The sequence below is a fragment of the Salvelinus sp. IW2-2015 genome, linkage group LG19, assembly GCF_002910315.2.
Source record: "Salvelinus sp. IW2-2015 linkage group LG19, ASM291031v2, whole genome shotgun sequence".
NCBI lineage: Eukaryota > Metazoa > Chordata > Actinopteri > Salmoniformes > Salmonidae > Salvelinus > Salvelinus sp. IW2-2015.
In genome coordinates this window covers 25,307,601-25,329,960 of record NC_036859.1, presented here as the reverse complement: position 1 = coordinate 25,329,960, position 22,360 = coordinate 25,307,601, and the positions used below count along the sequence as shown (strand labels likewise).

The following is a 22,360-nucleotide window of genomic DNA, read 5'->3' as shown; positions in this document are numbered from 1 at the left end:
GACAACCGGCGGTTAGATACAGAAATGCTCGCCTTTCAACCAATAACAGAAACACAAACCCAGCTGTTTATTTTAAACCCATGCTTCAATGATTCCAATTTCAAAAGATGGGGCTCCACGACTCCATATCTGATTATATTTCATACATTGACACAAGAGACACACTTGGGCTGTTTCTCTGTAAATACATATAAACCAGCTATCTATTCTCTTTTCCATTAGATATTATGCCAGTACTGTACATGTGAGCTGCACCCTATTCCCTATAGCGCACTACATTTGACCAGGGCCCATAAGGCTCTAGTTAAAAGTAGAGCATTAAATAGAGAATAGGGTGCCATTTGGGACACAGTCATTGACATGTAAGACACAGTTTCTCTGTAAATAAATGTAAGCCAGCTATCTCTTATGGATGGCGTCTGTGTCTGTCCCAAAGGGCACCCTATTCCCTACATAGTGCTCTCCTTTTGACCAGGGCCCATTGGACTCTGGTTAAAAGTAGTGCACCATTTAGAGAATAGGGTGCCATTTGGGAAGCACTTAGACAGCCTCTCTACAGAGACCGAAGCCCTTTGGTCCTGATGTAAATGACAAGACTTTTGCTGTGAGATCTATACTGTGTGTCAATGATGAATATGGGCTCTCAACAAGCATCATTGTTCAAGGTCTATTTTCACTTGAACCCCTTGTTTAGCAAAGGTTCACCAGGAGGAAACGGAACTTTATCTAAAAGGCTGTTTATGAACACACTAACATGAATCACAAATAGGCCATGATTCATCCATTCAACCAATGGCAGCGTGTGTGTGTGTTGGAGAGTTTTGCGCTGCAGAAGCAAGGGGCCATATGAAATCAATCAAGATTGCACAAGCTGATACCAGGCCCCATATTACTCCAAGTCCATGGTCTAGTCATACAATGGACTGTTTAAACAAACAGGTTTATCCAAACACAACTGGCCTTGATAGAATTACAATGAAATGACACCACAAAGCCACAGGATGTTTCTTTGACCAGGAATCGGAGACATTTATACAATAAATCTCTGCCGTAAACAAAGCTGCTTCTTCAAATATTTATCAAGCGGGAATCTGTATCAGCAACCAATGACTAAGCTGAATTGATGAAGTACTAGCTAGCAGCAGTGGCGATTATAGCATGTCTTGGTGTGTAATTGCACTATAACAGTGACAAACAGTGCCCAGAAACRGTTAGGACCTACATAAAGCTGTCCCAACAGCAGAGCTTTCTTTTCAGCARCATGMAGTGAATCCTTACCACRYSTACACCTGGCTATCAGAGGAGCCTTGTCTGGCAGCTAAACAGTTCATTCAGCCTCATTTACTGCCTTTTTAAAAATATATAGCTGACATGGATGACTTGCTTAAACAAATGTGGTTTCTACTGACAATTCAGATGTTCAAACTATGACATAAAGGAAGAATGAGCAGATAAGAGYCAATCCATAATTCGATTAAGACATTAATGAGCTTTTTTTTTCATCTACGTAACATTGCAAAAATCAGAAACTTAATGTCCAAAAATGATGCAGAAAAATTAATCCATGCTTTTGTCACTTCTAGGTTAGACTACTGCAATTCTCTACTTTCTGGCTACCCGGATAAAGCACAAAATAAACTTCAGTTAGTGCTAAACACGGCTGCTAGAATCTTGACTAGAACCAAAAAATGTGATCACATTACTCCAGTGCTAGCCTCTCTACACTGGCTTCCTGTTAAGGCAATGGCTGATTTCAAGGTTTTACTGCTAACCTACAAAGCATTACATGGGCTTGCTCCTACCTATCTTTCCGATTTGGTCCTGCCGTACATACCTACACGTACGCTATGGTCACAAGACGCAGGCCTCCTTACTGTCCCTAGAATTTCTAAGCAAACAGCTGGAGGCAGGGCTTTCTCCTATAGAGCTCCATTTTTATGGAATGGTCTGCCTACCCATGTAGAGAGACGCAGACTCGGTCTCAACCTTTAAGTCTTTATTGAAGACTCATCCTTCAGTAGGTCCTATGATTGAGTGTAGTCTGTCCCAGGAGTGTGAAGGTGAACGGAAAGGCACTGGGGCAACGAACCACCCCTGCTGTCTCTGCCTGGCCGGTTGCCCTCTCTCCACTGGGATTCTCTGCCTCTAACCCTATTACAGGGGCTGAGTCACTGGCTTACTGGTGCTCTTCCATGCCGTCCCTAGGAGGGGTGCATCACTTGAGTGGGTTGAGTCACTGACGTGATCTTCCTGTCGGTTGGCCCCCACTTGGGTTGTGCCGTGGCGGAGATCTTTGTGGGCTATACTCGGCATTGTCTCAGGATGGTAAGTTGGTGGTTGAATATATCCCTCTAGTGGTGTGGGGGCTGTGCTTTGGCAAATTAGGTGGGGTTATATCCTGCCTTTTTGGCCCTGTCCGGGGGTATCGTCAGACGGGGTCACAGTGTCTCCCGACCCCTCCTGTCTCAGCCTCCAGTATTTATGCTACAGTAGTTTGTGTCGGGGGGCTAGGGTCAGTCTGTTATATCTGGAGTATTTCTCCTGTCTTATCCGGTGTCCTGTGTGAATTTAAGTACGCTCTCTAAGTCTCTTTTTCTCTTTCGTTCTTTCTTTCTCTCTCTCGGAGGACCTGAGCCCTAGGACCATGCCTCAGGACTACCTGGCCTGATGACTACTTGCTGTCCCCAGTCCACCTGGCCGTGCTGCTGCTCCAGTTTCAACTGTTCTGCCTGCGGCTATGGAACCCTGACCTGTTCACCAGACGTTCTACCTGTCCCAAACCTGCTGTTTTCAACTCTCTAGAGACAGCAGGAGCGGTAGAGATACTCTGAATGATCGGCTATGAAAAGCCAACTGACATTTACTCCTGAGGTGCTGACCTGTTGCACCCTCGACAACCACTGTGATTATTATTATTTGACCCTCTTGGTCATCTATGAACATTTGAACATCTTGGCCATGTTCTGTTATAATCTCCACCCGGCACAGCCAGAAGAGGACTGGCCACCCCTCATAACCTGGTTCCTCTCTAGGTTTCTTCCTAGGTTTTGGCCTTTTTAGGGAGTTTTATTTTCTTAGCTACAGTATTCATATCTCCCTGGCATATTACATCATTTATGCAGCATGATACAATACATTTTTGGACTCGCCTTGTAGTGCTGTGCTCACTTGAACAGGAAGGTGGTGCGGTGGTCCTTCTTGTGGGCAAATCTTGTCATAAAAGTATGGCATTGTCTGGATTTATGGTGCTTTCAATACAACTGAGAACGCTGGGGYAAAAAATAGGCCGAATCATGAAGTCAGTGATCTTCAGGTCGCAGCTGTAGAAAGAGGCCAGAGTTGCCGACTTGGAATTCCTAGTTGGATGACCGTTCGAAAAGTATTATCCCACAGTCTCAACATAAACAGTGAAGAGTCGAGTCCGGGATGGTGGCCTTTTAGGCAGAGTTCCTCTGTCCAGTGTCCTTTTTAATCTTTTCTTTCATTGGCCAGTCTGACATATGTTTTTTTCTCTGCACCTCTGCCTAGAAGGCCAGCATCCTGGAGTCGCCTCTTCACTGTTGACGTTGAGACTGGTGTTTTGCGGGTACTATTTAATAAAGCTGCCAGCTGAGGACTTGAGGCATCTGTTTTCAAACTAGACACTCTAATGTACTTGTCCTCTTGCTCAGTTGTGGACCGGGGCCTCCCACTCCTCTTTCTATTCTGGTTAGAGCCAGTTTGTGCTTTCTGTGAAGGGAGTGGTACACAGCGTTGTACGAGATCTTCAGTTTCTTGGCAATTTCTTGCATGCAATAGCCTTCATTTCTCAGAACAAGAATAGACTGACGAGTTTCAGAAGAAAGTTCTTTTTTCAGAAGAAAGTTCTTTGTTTCTGGCCATTTTGAGCCTGTAATCGAAACCCACAAATGCTGATGCTCCAGATATTCAACTAGTCTAAAGAAGGCCAGTTTTATTGCGTCTTTAATCAGAACAACAGTTTTAAGCTGTGCTAACATAATTGCAAAAGGGTTTTCTATTGATCAATTAGCCTTTTAAAATTATAAACTTGGATTGGCTAACACAACGTGCCATTGGAACACAGGAGTGATGGTTGCTGATAATGGGCCTCTGTACGCTTATGTAGATATTCCATTACAAAAAAAACATCTTGCCGTTTCCAGCTACAATAGCCATTTACAACATTAGCTATGTCTACACTGTATTTCTGATAAATMTTATGTTCTTTTAAATGGACAAAAAAAAACGGCTTTTCTTTCAAAAACAAGGACATTTCTAAGTGAACCCAAACTTTTGAATGGTAGTGTACGTGCTTTCAGTTCGTCCCATTTATTTTTTCAGCGATTGAACGTTGGCAGATTAGCTACTCGTCGCCTGATCCTCAAAAGGCAACAGATTTTAACCATGGTTGGTTAAGAGCCGATAAGACGGCAGCCATCCCCTCCGGCGCCAATGTTTAGCTTCCCACTAAACAAGCATGAACAATCCTCTAATGGTTACATATTGAAATCGGGTAATGCATCAGCAGGTTTCCTTGCCATGTCAGTCATTGCAGACCTTAGAGAMCTATTTAGAACTTGTCAGAAATGTCCAGATCAACTCGCCCATGTCAGCCAACGTTTATCTAGGTTTGTTAGCCCATTGATTTTGTTGTAACGTTTGAGTACCTCAAATATCACATGAACACACAAGACAATATGTAGAATTGCAGGAAATTTGCTTTAAAAATAATGTTAAAAAAATATATCCATCCCATGGCAAAATGTGTAGAATTGCAGGAAATAAGCTTTAAACCTGCAAAATGTTATCTCCGCCAACAAGAGGGGTGTGAACAGTTTTGTCATTAACTTGTACCCATAGAAATAGACGTGGGGGGGGCACGGGATGTTCTCTAATGTTGGAAGGGGCGGCTGAGTGAAAAAGGTTAGGAAACCCTGCTCTAATCCCTGAGCCAATCAGAAGCGTGAACTATACCTGGGCCAATAATAACATGCTGACCACACCGCTTGCGTCGCAAAATAAATGTACACATACGTGTTATTCAATCATTGCACCCACACTGCTCATGCGCGTCTGCGTGGCCAAGCACTAAAATAGAACTTGGTTCTATTTGTGACGCTCAAAGCGCTGCTAGTCCTGCCTCTCCCATCTCATTGTTTTAATATACCCACGTGGGTGATTGAAAGATGAACGGAGGTCCACACTCAGGTCATCTTTATGGTAATGCACCGCCAAGTTGGTTGCCAATCGCCATATACAGTCCAAAGAAACAGAAGCCTGAAGGGAGGAGCGATGACGAGAAACTAATTTGATTGACCCTTTTATCTGTGGATTCATTGTTTATATCCCAGGACAAATTAGCTAGCAACAGCAAGCTAAATTGCCATAAATGTTTAATGCTTTTTGACCTGTCTCCAAATTAATATAATTAGTTCAGAGTTTGTTTGAATATTTCAATCTGCGTGTCCTGATTGCATCTGGTGTGGGTGAACAAAATCAACCTGTGCGCGTGTGGTTTCGTCAGCATGTAAGGCCACAGACAGACACACCACTTCCTGTAATAACACAGATCATGTAGTTCAAAAGTAACTTCATTCTCAGATGAGTGCCATCATGTCAGATTACTGGGGTGGGTAACGTGACAGACCCTTGTTGCATCCCAAATGGAACCCTGTTCCCTATTTCGTGCASTACTTTTGACCAGGGCCTATAGTGCTCTGGTCAAAAGTAGTGCACAATGTAGGGTATAGGTGGCCATTTAGGAAGCAGTCCCAGACTGTGGTTTTACTGAGCTTCTTCTGAGATGTGGCTGTGGGTTTGGTGCTTTGGACTCCAGACAGGAATGACCTGGTTGTAGATTCCGGCTGATATCAGGCTGATGTCATCCATATGAATGGATAATACCATGGCCAATTGGTCATTAATATGTAATGTTACCTTGACCTGGGAAAACAAAATAGGGACTATGGGTGTTCTCTCTATGTGTTACACACATACACACTTACCGTGGCAGGGAGCTGTACTGTCTCTGCGCCTGTTGGAAGGCGTCTCTCTCCTCCTGRCTCTGTATCTGCATCTCTACAGACACAGAGTGTCGGCCTGTCTGTTGTCTGTCTGTCTGGTACGGGCCTGGACCTGTGTTGGTGGTGTTCTGCTGAAAGAGGGATGGGCCAACATCCTGSTTATTCAACACACAACTTTCACAGACACGTACTGTACACCAGAGCCATGTATTTAGTGTTTGGTCATTGAGTTATTATGTATTATGATGCATTTACAGTACATGAACCCTTATAAATTGAATGTAACTTTAGTTCTGTGACATGAACCTATGGATAAATGGAATGCTCAAGGGCACAAACATGGCGTCCATTCTAAAAGTTGGCCGAACTATCTAAATATATAGCTCTGCAGTACACTTACCAGGTGGCATCCAGAGATTACATTACCTGTCCTTGTCCTTCATAGTGCTCAGGTAAAACGGACAGAGAGACAGAGAYGTTAGGGAGGACYGAGGACCATGCTGGYGATGTAGGGACAAGAGAGATGTGATGAGATGTGATGAATGTTAAGTAGATGTTGAAAGGGCCAATGCAGACGTTTTTATCTCAATATTAAATCATTTCTGGGTAACAATTATTAAGTACCATACTGTGATTGTTTTTTAATTAAAAAGAAAAATAACCAAACAAAGAGTAATTTCTCAAGCAAGATTTTTGCTAGGACAGCCTGGGAATGGTCTGAGTGGGAAGGGCAGAAAGAGTTGGAACTCTTTCTTATTGGTCTAATAACTAAATTAGACTCCAACCCACCAAAACAGGTTGACATTTCAGGCGGTCTTTTCAAACAGCTCTTACACTAAAAGGGCATTATCATAATTTCGAAGTATAATTCCAACCTCATAGTATGGAAATATATATAAAAAAACAAGAAAATCACGTTTTTGATTGCACTGGGCCTTAAAAGAAGCAAGTAGCTGCTCCGCTGACATCGTGACAGGGCTTCCTCCCTCCTCCCTAGCACAGGTCATTAACCCMCCTGAACACACAGAGCGTACACCACCATACGGCAAGGCACCTTGGAATAGCATCATCATTTAATTATCTCCAGCCCCTCCTGGCAGATGACTGCATCACAAATGGCACCCTATTCCCTAAATAGTGCAAAAATGGAGGTCCTAGTCAAAAGTAAGGTCCTAGTCAAAAGTAGTGCACTATATAAGGAATAGGGTGCCATTTGGGAGAGACATCCCATATCCTTCCTGGAACATGTCGGCGTAACTACTAACGACCACGCCTTTGTTCTTCTTCCCCATCTTTCATTAGCCATGAGGTGGGTGTAATGGCTGCCGATCAGTCATAATACAAAGGCGATCTAATTATTTTTATGGGCAATGCCAAGTATTCATACAGTGCCACACTAGTGGTGGGAGGGCCATAAAGAGATTAGTCTTGTCATCACTGAGAGGACCTCCGAGACATGCACATTATACATAATGAATCCCTGCAATCACCTGGGATTGATTGGCATAACCTGGGCTGTTGCTGTGCTGTATCTGTTGCCATGGCGACACCAGACAGACCATGGAACAGGCCAGGGATACGTAAAGGCAGCTCACCTCCATCCATGTCACTWGCTCTGTCATTTTCAGATATGAATTTCGTTGCGATTATACACGTACATGTAAAATACAATTTGCAATATGGGGGCGTATTGGGGAATGATCCCTTTAGTGTCTTGAAATAATACCTTAGTAACATGAGGAAACACCAGTAGATAAAACATGACCCAGAAGACCTAAAGCTAATGGAGGTATTAAAATGAACAATACAGTGTGGCAATATAGCGCTGCTGGCGGAAGCAGCCAGTCGATGCACTGCTCTGTGTGGTAAATGACTTCAATAAAGGTTCCCCAATGCAACCACAACACAGATTGGATATCTATCCATCAGTCACTGTGATGGAATTAGCCCACGGAAACTAGAGTCGTGTTCTGTAGGGCACACCATAGCAAAACTCTTTGCAACGGAAAGTTAAAAATCGGTGTTCTTACTTAACAAGTTCAGGTAGTACCCAGTTCCAAAACATGTTCTACCTACTGAACTTAGATTTCTCTGCTCTCCTCTACAGTGAGAAATATACCATCCACAGGGGTACCAATCAGGGGATGTAGAGCTGTCGAACTGCACTTCAGCTAACCAGGAACACCTAACTAAACAGCATGCAGAACCGGATAATTGGGGAAATTATTCTGCAGCCCACAGAAATTAGACAGGCTGGACTTCAGAGAAATTGGACAGCAGGCCTCAACAGGCAGGCTGTAGAGGAGATAATGCACAGAGCTGGCRAGATCTTTAATATCAAGACCTGCTAAGAACACTTACAGTGACAGGGTCAGTGCTTCCACATGGCTGTAACACCTATACTCTACCTTCACTGTTTACCCTAATGGGCCCTGGAATGGAATTCCCAGAATTCTATTCACCTTGTGTATGTTCCGTGATGGGTGGGCCAGCGGACATAGAGGTAACCCACTGCGATTCTATTTCTTTGGACTTGACATTAGTCTAGATCAGGCACTGTGGCCACTACAGAAGGCATGATGTTGATTGAGCGCTCTGGTGAAAAGCAGTGCACTATATAGGGAAAAGGGTGCCAGCTATATATGTTCCTGTTTTCCATAATGTGGCAATTAGTATGGAAGGGAAAAAATAACACAAAATGACTAGACTTCTGTACGATTCTGTAAGAGGTTGGTTATTCTGTTATTTAGAAATAAATTGTGATTGCAATAATGTCCGACTCTCCCTTCAATGTTGCTGTCATGGGAACATTACGTTCTATCAGTAATGTAAACAAACAATGCAGTGGTATTGTCAAGGACTTTAATTACTGAGGCGGATTCCCAAATAGGGCTCTGTTCAAAAGTAGTGCACTAATTAGAGAATAAGGTAACATTTGAGACACATCCTATACAGAAGTATTCAGACCCCTTACATTTTATTGTGTTACAGAGTGGGATTAAAATTGATGTAATTGCTATCAARAATCTACACAAAATACTCAGTAATGTCAAAGTGGAAGTTGTTTTTAGAWAAATAAAACCAAAATAGTTGTTGCTTAAGTATTCAGCCCCTTTGTTTAGACGAGTTAGTTCAGGAATAACATTTGGCATAATAAGTTAAATGGATTCATTCTGTGTGAAATAATAGGGGTTGACATGATTTTTATTTGACTAACCCTTCCTCTGTCCCTCAGTCAAGTATTGAATTTCAAGCCCAGATTCAACTACAAAGACCAGGGTCTTTCGAGAAGCCTCATAAAGAAGGGCAGTGATTGGTAGATGGGTAACAATAACAAATCAGACATTGAACATCTCTTTAAGCATGGTCAAGTTAATGATGCTGTGGATGATGTATTAAACCACCCAYACACATCAAAGATAGTCTTCCTTCTGAACTGAGCTGCAGGACAGGAATTAAACTGCTCAGTTATGTTACCATGAGGCCATTGGTGATTTTAAAAACAGCTAGAGTTCAATGGTTGTGATGGGAGAAAACTGAGGATGGATCAACAACGTGCTTACCAAGAAGACAGTGAATGTTCCTGAGTGGCCATTTCATCTCCTTGAAAACCTATACCAAGACTTGAAAATGGCTGTGTAGCCATGATCCCCAACATCTTGACAAAGTTAAAGAATATTTAAAAGATAATAATGGGCAAATGTTGCACAATCCAGGTGTGCAAAGTTCTTCTAGACTTAACCAAGAAGACTCACATCCGTAATGGAAGCCAAAGGTGATTCTAACATGTATTGACTCAGGGAGATGAATACTTATGCAACCACTATATTTAATCTTTAAAAAAAAWWAACTGCGTCGGCTACTTTGACAGAGTATTTTGTGTAGATTGTTGACAAAAAGATGACAATTAAATCCATTTTAATAACACTAATCCCAACTGTGATGAAATCCAAGGGGTCTGAAAACATTTGCAAGGCACTTTATATGCATGTTGACTGTTCAGAGAAACAGAGTGGGGCTGGAAAGCTCTTTCCCACACATTGCACACAACTTACTCAATTATAGGGTACTAATATCAAACAGAACTCAAAACAAGACCAAGCCTTTTATTTGATTTATCATCACCTATAAGAGAAGCCCAGMGCCAGTATGCATCAGGCGTCTCAGAGTAGGCATGCCGATCTAGGATCAGTTCTGCCTTTTAGATCACAATGAACGATCCTAGATCCATACTCCTACTCTGAGACACCCGATACATACAYCCCCAGATGTCAATGGAGTCTGTTCATTAGCTATCAGTTTACAAATGTTGGAAAATTCATTCAAATCAATCCTTAGACAACACAATATAATCACCATATAAAGATGAACTACTACATGTTGACAGTCACCACAAATTACAGGTCTATARGATGAAAGTTGAATTAGTAGAAATGTACGTCATATGGACAATGTATAGGATTAATACAACAAAAGTCAAATACATTAGTGCTTATAGGAAAACAATATCATACAACAACAGACATATTAAAATAGCGACTTTCAAACATTAGGCAAATCATTTTGTTGATAATTCAGATTTTACATCATAATTGACAGACTGTAAAATGTATACTTAAGGCATACTGCTGGTGCAATGGAAGAATGGGACATAGTGCCGTCTTTATCGAGGGACCAAATACCTTCAATTAGGTCATAGAATGGTCTCCAATTTTGTTCGGTTTGAATTCGCACTCATTCTAACTTGGTGGCCAACAGCCATGCCATCAAAAGGGAGAAAACCARATCTAAACCCCTATTCTAAAAAGGCACAGTTAAAACCAGAAAGCCACGTTTCACACACAAAAAATAAACCCCCAACAAGGAAACACAATCAGACACCCACAGACACAGATAGGAGTCCATTGGTCCATGTGAAGGTGGGGGGGATCCTTGTGTTGTGAGTGACAGACAGACCAACAAATGGCACTGATGGCAGATTGGATGACAAGGGTGGTATGACGGGAGTGGTGGTGGTGATGGGGGGGGGGGGGGTTAGAGGTCAGGTGAGCGTGCCAGAGGGACACATGCTCCAGGACACATGCCGGTGGAGAGGTTGTGTGTGTCCCAAATGGCACCRTATTCCCTACATAGTGCACTATTTTAACCAGGTCTCATAGAGCTCTGYTCAAAAATAGTGCACTAAATAGGGAATAGGGTGSCATTTGGGACACAAGCAGTGTTAGAGTTATCAGAGCTACACAGCCTGGGTTAGGTGGGAGGCCTATAGAGGAGTTAAAGAGAAGAGGCTCCATGGGCTGACGTTCAGTCAGTGTCATACTGGACAGTCCATGCTCAGGCCAGGCCCAGTGGTTGTGTGGTTAGTGGTAATGGGAGGCTCCACGGTGCAGCCAGCCAGCCAGCAAGTATAACCAGCCAGCCAGGGTGTTAGCAGCCCTCCCAGGCTGGCAGTGGAAGTGGTTAGTGAGGGGTTGGTCCATGGAGAGGCAGGCAGGCCTGGTTCTCAGCCCGGTCTCAGACACTCACCCAGGGCTGCTCGAAGCTATAGGTGCGTCTCCGGTCGTCTGGGTCATCATCCCCCCTGACCTGCTGGAACTCATGCCTCAGCCGCTGTATCCGGTCGTGGTTGCTAGGCGCTAGTCTGTTGCTGSAGGGAGGAGAGAGAGGAAATACTAGATGAGCGGGGTGGTGGGCCAATATGCATCCCAAATGACACCCTATTCCCAATATAGTGCACTACGTTAGGGAATAGAGTGCCAATTAGAATGCTGTTTGTCAGCATAGCTGGGAAATGGTCCAGAAACYGGTAAATACAATGTATTTTTATGATAAGTGAAGGGACTGTAATACACAGTAGCGCCTCAGACATGAATCAAACTAATACATAATCATGTTTTATTTATAACCATGGGGTACATCCCAAATGGTCCAACTTTTGACCACAGCCCAATGGGTGCCCGGTCAAAGGCAGTGCACTATAAAGGGAATAGGGTGCATTTGGGAAGCAGACGAACAAAGCAGAGTAATGAACAATAGTAACTAGTTTAGCTACATCCTCAGGTCACTCATCACTCACCATCCATTGTCTTTTGTCCCGCTCATAACAACCAAGCCATTAAAACYTCACCTGGCTCGCCTGACTAATTATTGAATTGACTTTGACAAGAGAGAAAGAGGGCGGAAGTCTCTGCATTATCCAATGGAGCAGACCTCGTCCCAGAAGCACTGATGAAGATTACATGGGGGGGAGAGAGAGGGAGAGGGGGAGGGGGAGAGAGAGCAAGAGAGGGGGAGGGGTGGGCTATCTAGACGTACGTGAGAGGACAGACAGGTGGAGGTCATCTGTGTTCCCATAGAATGAAGCTAATTAAAACCACTGTTAGACTCCAACTCTGAACAGCCATGTCAGGACAGGCGACTAGAGAGCAGCACCAGTAGAGAAATCCCAAGTTTACTTTTCAACTTTCAAACACAGCCAGTAACTTTTCTGGACATCCTTTTATGATCTCTTAAAACTATCCTGTCTCCTCTAATTTTAAAAGGAGGATCTTTGAACTAGCTTAATACAAGATCAAAAACAGACCCATCTAAGGCTGTTTGATAATCTATTAAATAGCCTCATATGTTTTCACAATCATTAACAACATAGCATTGGATAAATAGCTAAATCATTACAGACAAACATTGGTTCCATAACCAAAGAACAAACCCATTCAACCTATATAGGGTTGGAAACTGTCATGCGTGATCTGTCTAATCCCTGTGATATGTAACACAGCCATATACCCTTTGAACACATATGAACCTGGGGCACCATGTGTGCCTCCTGCCTATAGGTCACAGCCCCATCAGGGGTCACAGCAACATAACCCCTTTATTAGCAGATATTAGCCTGCCATGCAACCTGTGAACAGTTGGCTCTCAACAGAGCACTGGGCTGCTCGCAAATGGCGCCCTATTCCCTATAGTGCACTATTTAACCAGGGTCTATAGGCCTCTGGTCAAACATAGTGCACTATGTAGGGAATAGTGTGTCATTTGGCAGTCCTGTAGAATCATTTTATTTTGAACAGTCATTGTTTAGAATGACAGTTTAAGAGGACAGTCATTGTTCATACTCCTAGGGCAGGCTATTAATGAACTGAAAAAGTGTGCGTGTCCTATCCTTCCTTCATCACAACACTGTGTATGAAATGGAACAGAAACGTTTGGAAGTTTCAATGTACCACTCTATCATCAAATAGCCTTAAAAAGGGGACTTCAATTATCATGGATCGAGAGATTCTCAGTCTATTCTTGTCTGCCTAGACTCTAAGATCAATGATAAAATGGATCCAAAAAAATATAGAAGGAGTTAAGAAAGTCCCCTGCAGTGTGGTGAGGGAGATTTAACAGATGAGTTTCATCATATGGACAAGCTCCCTCAATATCTGCTGCTGTGTCCGGCCTGATAGGTCAGTGTTTACAGACTTAAGCCTCTGGGGCTCAGACTTGGGCTGCATCCCAAATGTTCCTCAGTTTCTTTGCAGAGCCCTATAGGCCCTGGTCAACAGTAGTGCACTACATAGGGAGACATTTGGGACATTGAATTGGCCTGGCTGCTGACTGGGCAGCCTGGAAAGCTATTTATTTCATGTTATGATAGGATGTGCCATTTGAGTTCTGTCTGTGGCTTATAGCTTGGTCAGGACACAAAGAGGCTGTCAGCAAAACACGATGTCAGCCGAGAACCAAACAAACCACAACCAAACAAAACTACTTAAAAAAGTGCTTGGAGGCCCACCAGTTGAGGGAATAGTAGCCGTGGAATGGGGCCACAGCGCCGTCTCCGGCCTTGACCTGGAGGAGACAGCGGATCTGTCCCCCAGATGCCGACTCCCGTCTGTGTCCCTGGGGGGATGTAAAGGCTAACAATGCTTTCATTATTTCCCCTCAAAATCGACAGCAGATGTTTGCTGCCATAAATATAAAACCTGAAGCTCAGGTTTGAGCGGTAAAGAGAAAGTGGTGGGTCAAACTTTGAGTCCTTGACCAAAACTCATCTTCATGCCGATGGCGTTGGAAGCCGTCACATTAGCCTGGTCCAAGATCGGTTTGTGTGTTCTTGCCAACTCCTATGGGAGCTAGACATTATAAAGAGATCTAGAAACCAGGCTACTGTCACATTACAGTCCCTATTAATCATCCCACCCCAAATCAAAGTCCATCCTTATAGGGAACCCCCTACAGTAGAACGTACAGTAACAGCTAATCCAAAAGCTGTCTATACGGGAAACCCCCTACAGTAGAACGTACAGTAACAGTAGCAGCTAATCCAAAAGCTGTCTATAGGGAACCCCCTACAGTAGAACGTACAGTAACAGCTAATCCAAATGCTGTCTATAGGGGAACCCCCTACAGTAGAACGTACAGTAACAGCTAATCCAAATGCTGTCTATAGGGGAACCCCCTACAGTAGAACGTACAGTAACAGTAGCAGCTAATCCAAAAGCTGTCTATAGGGGAACCCCTTACAGTAGAATGTACAGTAACAGTAGCAGCTAATCCAAAAGCTGGCTATAGGGGAACCCCCTACAGTAGAACGTACAGTAACAGTAGCAGCTAATCCAAAAGCTGTCTATAGGGGAACCCCCTACAGTAGAACGTACAGTAACAGTAGCAGCTAATCCAAAAGCTGCTATAGGGGAACCCCCTACAGTAGAATTTACAGTACGTGACAGGAGCAGCTGATCCAAAGGCTCCTGATCCCCTGGATTACATCTGAATGGCCTCTTTCAGAGCTCCTCTTCCTTCCCAGCCTCAGGACACAACAGGAGCACCTCACAGATTGATTGGTACACAGCATAAATTGAAAACACCCATTCTGGTCATATTAATATGGGGGTTGGAGACCAGCGTTCTTACTGGACTCCAGAGGGAAGAGAAGAGTACCACTGGGAGTGATTGAGGCTTTACGAATCCATCTCTGAATGAGCAGTTCATCCCTGTTCAATCCCAGGCTGTAAAAGCCAGCTGCTGTTCTGACAATGTCACCAGCCAGCCTTTCTCTGCACTATTTTTACTTGACCACTGCACTGACTCATGTTGTTTTAGTCTATATTGTGTTGTGTAAATAAACGTATGCTGCTTTCTTGGCCAGGGCTCATTTGGAATAAATAATTCAACTAAATGTGGCTTCCCTGGATAAATCAATCAAATAAAACCAGACAAAAGGAGTCACACATGATTATATGATCATTGGGATGGAGACCGTTTTTGTTGTGATGAACACCCTTGTGGTGAGTGGTGTGCCGTTGGTTTAAGGGGAAAGCACTAGTGGCATTTCTGTTTAAAGCCCCCATGCAATATTTGCAATTGTATTTTTAAATCGTCACTGTTTGTCTAAAATCACTGTGTTTATTTATAATGAAAATAACWWWTTTWTRRCCCTGAGCCTCCATTGGCCCTTGAAATGCTCAGTCTGATCATGTGGGCGTTAGGAAACAAATGTGAAGARTTACATACACAGCCCTGGTTGGCTGGCAAGATGGTCTAGAGCAGGGGTCCCCAACCTAAGAATGAACAGTCATTGGTCTATTATAATCAGATCACATTCTGACATCATGTGGGACAAARGCTACATTCCACCTGAACAGGCTGAAATTCCAGCTATTTTTTTTCAAACATCTTACACAAAAAGGGCATTATTATAATTTAACAATTTCAGAGTATTATTTTGACATCATAGTGTGGAACTATATATATATATTTTTTTTAAAGAAAGGAAATCACATTTTTCAACTGCACTGCCCCTTTAAGCTGAGAGGTAGAGAACACATCTCAAAGGCAGCATTTACACAAGCAGCCCAGTTCTGCATTTTGCTCTCTCTATGACATGTTACAGCACCCTTACAAGTTAACGGCCTTAAAGAGACAAGTTGGTGATGTTGACGATTTATTTATTGAAATTAGAAATGGAAAAACATGGTTAACCAAAAACCCTTACAAAGCTGTTGCAGATTATACAGTTAATTAAATAAATGTAATCCTTTTGATCAGCTGTGAAGTGCATGGCAATTATGATTGGAACTCGCGCAGAGCTTTAGATCTGATTGGTGGGTTCATAACCATATTTAGGGGCTGTAGATATATTTCAGTAAGTGCTCTTTCTGACAGCTGTGATTGGTCCATTGACTGATTGAATGATTTGATGTGATGTATGGAGGCCATAGCCGCAGGAAGTAGGGGAGCCAGGTGTGCTGTAGCACCCCCTGAAAAAGCGGAATTTTAAAAAAGCGGACCGATATAGCAGTCTGTAGCTACTTTTGCCCTATGGGCCGTGTTCAAAATTAGTGCACTATATTCCCTTTATAATGCAATTTGGGACGCAACCCTTATCTKTCTGTTACAACCCCCTCATAGCCACCCAACCGCCATCCATCACCAGTCGATCATGGCCTTGACTGCAGGACATTATGTCAGAGCTCTGTGATGGTGTAGACTAGGGGATGAACACTTAATACAATATTCACATGATCATTTTGCATGTTGTCTGTGCTTTCAGTGTATTTATGTAGTGATGTGTAACAGATTCCTAGTGCCTGAAGGCTACTGTTCTATGAAYGATTTTGCAGGAGGCCTAGATATTTCACTATTGTCTGGCTTTGGTGAAACAGAAGTTATAAAGTACAATGATGTACGCATGAGATGAACTGTCTGTATGGTACAGAAAGGAATTGAGATATGGCACTTATGACAGATAGCAAGGCATGCTTAGAAAGCTCCCTTCCTAGTAAAAGGAGAGACTGTTACAAAAGGACAAGCAGTTCAACGTATTTGCTGGTTGTAACCTAGTACACAATTGATATATTGGTTAGTAAAGCATGAAATTGTCCAGATATTAAAAGCAGGCCTATACCATGTTACACGCATTATTACTACTGGTGGCGCCATACTTTGAAATCAAAAACCATCTCTCCATAACAGTACAATTTAGTGTGAGTAAATATCGGGCAAATATGGCATTACAGTCTCTGCTGACAGCAGTGTCTCTGGAAATATATGGCGACTTTGTAAAACTGAAAAGCCAATTAAATCTAATCCATTATGTCTGTGGATTCCAATGTTTACTGTGGAGGATGTTACACATGTGGTTGCATCCCATGGAATGGCTATTACTTTAACATAGTGCTATTGGAGCAAAGGAAAGCTTGGCTGTGTATGGCTACCGTTGGACATTTACATGCGTTTTGGATCATTGTTTTGTTCTGTAAACATTGTTTTGTTTTGCCATTTCTTAATCACACTGAACAAAAATATAAAGACAACATGTAATGTGTTTGTCCCATGTTTCATGAGCTGAAATAAAAGATCCCAGAAATATTCCATATGCACCAAAAGCTTATTCGCTCATTTTGTGTACAAATTTGTTACATCCCTGTTAGTGAGCATTTCTCCTTTTCCAAGATAATCCATCCACCTGACAGGTGTGGCATATCATGAAGCTGATTAAACAGCATGATCATAACACAGGTGCAACAGACAATAAAAAGGCCACTAAAATGTGCAGTTTTGTCACAACACAATGCCACAGATGTCTCAAATTGAGGGAGCATGCAATTGGCATGCTGACTGCAGGAATGCATTGAATGTTCATTTCTCTTCCATAAGCCACCGCCAATGTTGTTTTCGAGAATTTGGCAGTACGACCAACCGGCCTCTCAAACGCAGACCACATGTAACCACGCCAGCCCAGGACCTCCACATCTGCCTTCTTCTCCTGCAGTATTGTCTGAGACCAGTCACCCGGACAGCTGATGAAACTATGGGTTTGCACAACCAAAGAATTTCGTYACAAACTGCCAGAAACCGTCTCTGGGAAGCTCATCGTTCTCACCAAGGTTTCGACCTGACTGCAGTTTGGCGTCGTAACCGACTTTAGTGGGCAAATGCTCACCTTCGATGGCCACTGACGCTGGATTAGTGTGCCCTTCACAGATGAACCAACTGTACTGGGCAGTTGGCAGACAGCATGTATTGCGTTGTGTGGGCGAGTGGCTTGCTGACGTCAACGTTGTGAACAGAGTGCCCCATTGCATTTTATCGATGGCAATTTGAATGCACCGTAACGAGATCCTGAGGCCCATTGTCGGGCCATTCATCCACCGTCATCACCTCATGTTTCAGCATGATAATACATGGCCCCATGTCACAAGAAGAGGAGTGGGACAACATTCCACAGGCCGCAGTAAGCAGCCTGATCAACTCTATGTGAAGGAGATGTGTTGCGCTGCATAAGGCAAATGGTGGTCACACCAGATACTGACTGGTTTTCTGATCCACAACCCTTCCTTTTTTAAGGTATCTGTGACCAACAGATCCATATGTATCTGTATTCCCAGTCATGTGAAATCCATAGATTAGTGCCTAATGAATTTATTTCAATTGATTGAATTCCTTATATGAACTGTAACTCACTCAAATCTTTGAAATTGTTGCATGTTGCATTTATATTTTTGTTCAGTGTAAATGCAACAGAATCCTTTTTTCACCGGACTGAATTTTTATTTTATATATCTATATACTTTTCTATTTAACCTTCATTTATCTAGGCAAGTCAGTTAAGAACAAATTCTTATTTACAATGACTGCCTACACTGGCCAAACCTGGCCCTATGACATCAAAGAGGTGATGAAGCAAAAGATGACATTCTGTCATGTCCTGATTTAATACAGTTGAGTAAATAAACACAAAATTCTAAAAGTAGTACATAATTAATCACTTTGATTTATGAATTCCTGATTTATGTTGTTGGGAAGAAATTGTCCTCCCTTGAATCTTTGAAGGAGCTGCTGTGGAGCTGGCTGGTAGTTCTGCCAATGTCTGCAGAGCCTATGTCCCAAATGGCACCCTATTCCCTATATAGTGTACTACTTTTCGACCAGAGCCCAATGGACACTATATAAGGAAAAGGATTCCATTTGGAATGCACATGATGTTTCATCCTTGTGAGTAAGCCCTCTCCGTGTTTGTTCCGATGTACACAGAGAGACAGAGCTGGCAGTGTGTGTTGGCTCTGGGCCAGAGGCACTGCCCTTTGAGGAGAGTGTGTTTTGAGTCGTGCCTGAGAAGGTTTGGAACATGCATACAGAGTCTAATTTGGCCCGGGTCATAGACAGTATGTGAATCCATTAGCCTTAGGTCCTCTGACCCCCTGAGTAAATAGATATACTGTAGATCAAAATAAAGATGTCTACTTTCCTCTCACTGAAGAACAAACTAGACCAGGCACAGTATGATCTGGGTTTCTACCTCAAATGTCCTGCATTTCATTGAATTACTAGTCTAAACCTGTGTGTGATGACTTTGGTATTGATCAGCCTCTACTGCAAATGAAGAATCAATGCAATTTGATCACTGTTAATCCCAGATAATCCTGAGACTACCTTTAATCCCAGGTAGTAAACTGAGACCTAATGAATGTCAAAAATGACATTTTTAGCGACATCATGTAGAACACAGACAGAGGCACATGTAGCATCTAAAACGAGTCTGTTCAATTCCGGTCCTGGAGAAACACTTCTGGTTTTTGTTTCTACCTGATAGTTAATTGCACTCATCTGGTGTCCCAGGTCTGAATTTGTCCCTGATTAGGAGAGGATGAAAACCAGAAAACCAGTATGTTGTAGCCAGGCACCTGACTACAACATACTGAGCAGCAGTCAGTGAGTCTCTCAGTAGATGTTTTGAGTAGCTCTCAATCAATACAACTGGATTATCAGTTTTAACAGCTAGCCTCATTTTTCACTGTGGAGAGAGGCTCTAGCTAGCTACCAGCTGCTGTGTTGTCTTTGTGAGATGATGTGCTTCTCTCCATGAATCTGATAACATTTTTCAACCAACAGCTACAGCTGCTGCTGGCTTTGGTTTGGGCTGGGGGATGACATCTCTTTGGGACCTATCCGGTTTCCTCATCAGCCGGGTATATCAGTAACTACATCAGCAAATGTTTATTCAATACTCGTATTGTAGTTCGCAAAACAGTCACGTCGCTGGGTATAAATCACAGAGAATTTATCTGTTTAATTAAATGTTTAATTAAAATGGTGATTTTGAATTAAGCATTAACTCAATGATTTTATTACAAATTCACATTATGATTATTCTCTGATGAGGTAGATAACCACCAAACCCCACAGTGAGTCCCAATGGAATACTCGCCCGTTCTCATACAATGCTCGCCCGTTCTCATACAATGCTCGCCCGTTCTCATACAATGCTCGCCCGTTCTCATACAATGCTCGCCCGTGCTCAGTACAATGCTCGCCCGTTCTCATACAATATTCCCCTGTTCTACCCAGGTCTTTTTTCAGTTAATCAGATACTGTTAATCCATTTAGGTCAAAGAATGAGATTCCATTTACGTAGTCTATGGGCCATGTCCAGCTTCAGGTTATTCAGCAGCTGGAGGGAGCAGCATACAGTATGGGTGGACTGTTCAGACAGGAAATGAGCCTCAATCAGCAGGCTGATTCTTTCACCATGTCCAGAGAGGAGTAAAGGAGGGCTCTAATGCCCTACACCATACACTGACCACCACATATGATTCAAAAGAACACCACACAATCTGCATCTCAAATACCACCCTATTCCCTATATAGTGCACTAGAGAGACAGACACACACAGAGAGAGAGGAGAAAGAGAGGGGTGAGAGGATTGAGAGAGGATCACTGGTCAGTTAGGTGTTACTCGCAGGTCATTTAGTAAATGACTATGGGTACAGGGGCATAAATGTATGTTTCTTCCACTGGATCACGGGATGCATATAGGACTCAATGGACAAGTCAATAGGTGATCAGGTCAGGTGGACATCCCAAGTGGACACTCAAAGTGAACATTCCAAGCGGCAGGGTCTGACAGTCAAAGGAAGAGGATCCACAGCCAGGGTATGAAGCCAGCGTTAGCCATCCATCATGATCTGAGCTTTAGCTGAAGCATATCTGGATATACTCTGAATAAGGGACACATTACTCACATAAATGAAAAGCGGATTTCAGTCATCAATACTATGCAATGAAAGAGAATCCTTTCCAAAGCAGCAACAGGAAACAGATAAGACGCCCGTGGCTGGGCTAAGGCGACAGAAGCCATAGTTAAATAAGCGACGACGGAGGATAAATATAATTATAATGTGAATTCTGGAATGGGATGGGGGAAGGCCCTGACTGATGGTATAATTCTAATGCCCACTGATAACTTCAGCATGCGGTTGGTGGAAGGGGGAAATGGAATTGGAGCTGTCCAATTTCGAAGCTGGATCTGAGCAGGCGTATGGCTTTTGTGTTTCTCTGTCCAAAACACTGGGAGTGACTGATGGCACTTTCGAGGTAATAGTTCCCATTTCAGAGGCTTTAATGTCTGTGGAGTTGGAGGAAGCCTGGCTAGCATCTGATAAAAATCACAATTTAGTCAAATTAGAGGCCATTATCATCACGAAGCAGGCAGGGCATGCTCTGTTTAGGACAGCATCCCAAATGGCACCCTATTCCCTATAGAGTGCACTACTTCTGACCAGAGCCCTATGGGGCCTGGTCAAAACTAGTGCACTATCTAGGCCATTTGGGTAGCACACTAGGACTTCTCACTGAGGTGAAAATGGAGGTAGAAAAGTAGACAAGGTCTTTGTTCTGGGAGTGCAGTGAGTTTTTGGAAAACTCATATTTTGATGCTGTATGATTGCTATGGTAATGTATGTCCAGCATCCCACAGGAACAGTTCAGAGTCAGACTTCGTCCCAAACGGCACCCTATTTCCTGGCTCTGGCCAAAAAGTAGTGCACTATATAGCTAATAGGGTGCCATTTGAGACAACCAAAGTAAAGCCTAGCTGTGCCTGCTGTTTTAGATGGATTATCTATAGCTACAAGAACAAAAACAACGTCTGTATTCAATTCACCCTGGTMTAGGTTCCCATGAGTTCATTGGAACCATYGACTTTCCTAACACTTTGAAGATACACATTCTGACTGGGGTGTCAATTTTATGAGGGCATTGCAGGGAAACACACTATGGATCTGACCCAAATGGGACCCTACTCCCTATAGTGGACTACCTTTGACCAGAGCACTATGAGCACTACAGCATATAGGGAATTTGAGACGTAAACCATTGGAATGTTCAGTGTAAGCCTAATACCCCACGTTCACACAATATCCAATGGACATTTATCAAATAAAAATGAAAACATGACCAAAAATGAAAGAGGACAATCTTCAATAGAACATCCTGCTTAGGAAAATCCAAGGAGAAATGACAAGCGTTGGACCAGCAACCGAAATGTGGCTGGTTCGAATACTCG

The 22,360-nt window shown here is 43.0% G+C and overlaps 1 protein-coding gene across 7 annotated transcripts in view; it reads right to left on the bottom strand.

The window, feature by feature from the left end:
• Window positions 1–22,360, bottom strand: part of LOC111979132 (partitioning defective 3 homolog) — a 218,384-nt gene that overhangs the window by 4,608 nt on the left and 191,416 nt on the right. For 6 of the 7 annotated variants that reach the window (XM_024009454.2, XM_070448918.1, XM_024009458.2 and 3 more), the window contains 2 exons: window positions 11,550–11,670; window positions 6,006–6,154 (listed from right to left, as the gene is read on the bottom strand). In XM_024009454.2, coding sequence (XP_023865222.1) covers window positions 6,006–6,154; window positions 11,550–11,670 — 270 coding nt within the window. The remainder of the gene's footprint in view (window positions 1–6,005; window positions 6,155–11,549; window positions 11,671–22,360) is intronic. The other variant, XM_070448917.1, reaches the window with a different exon arrangement.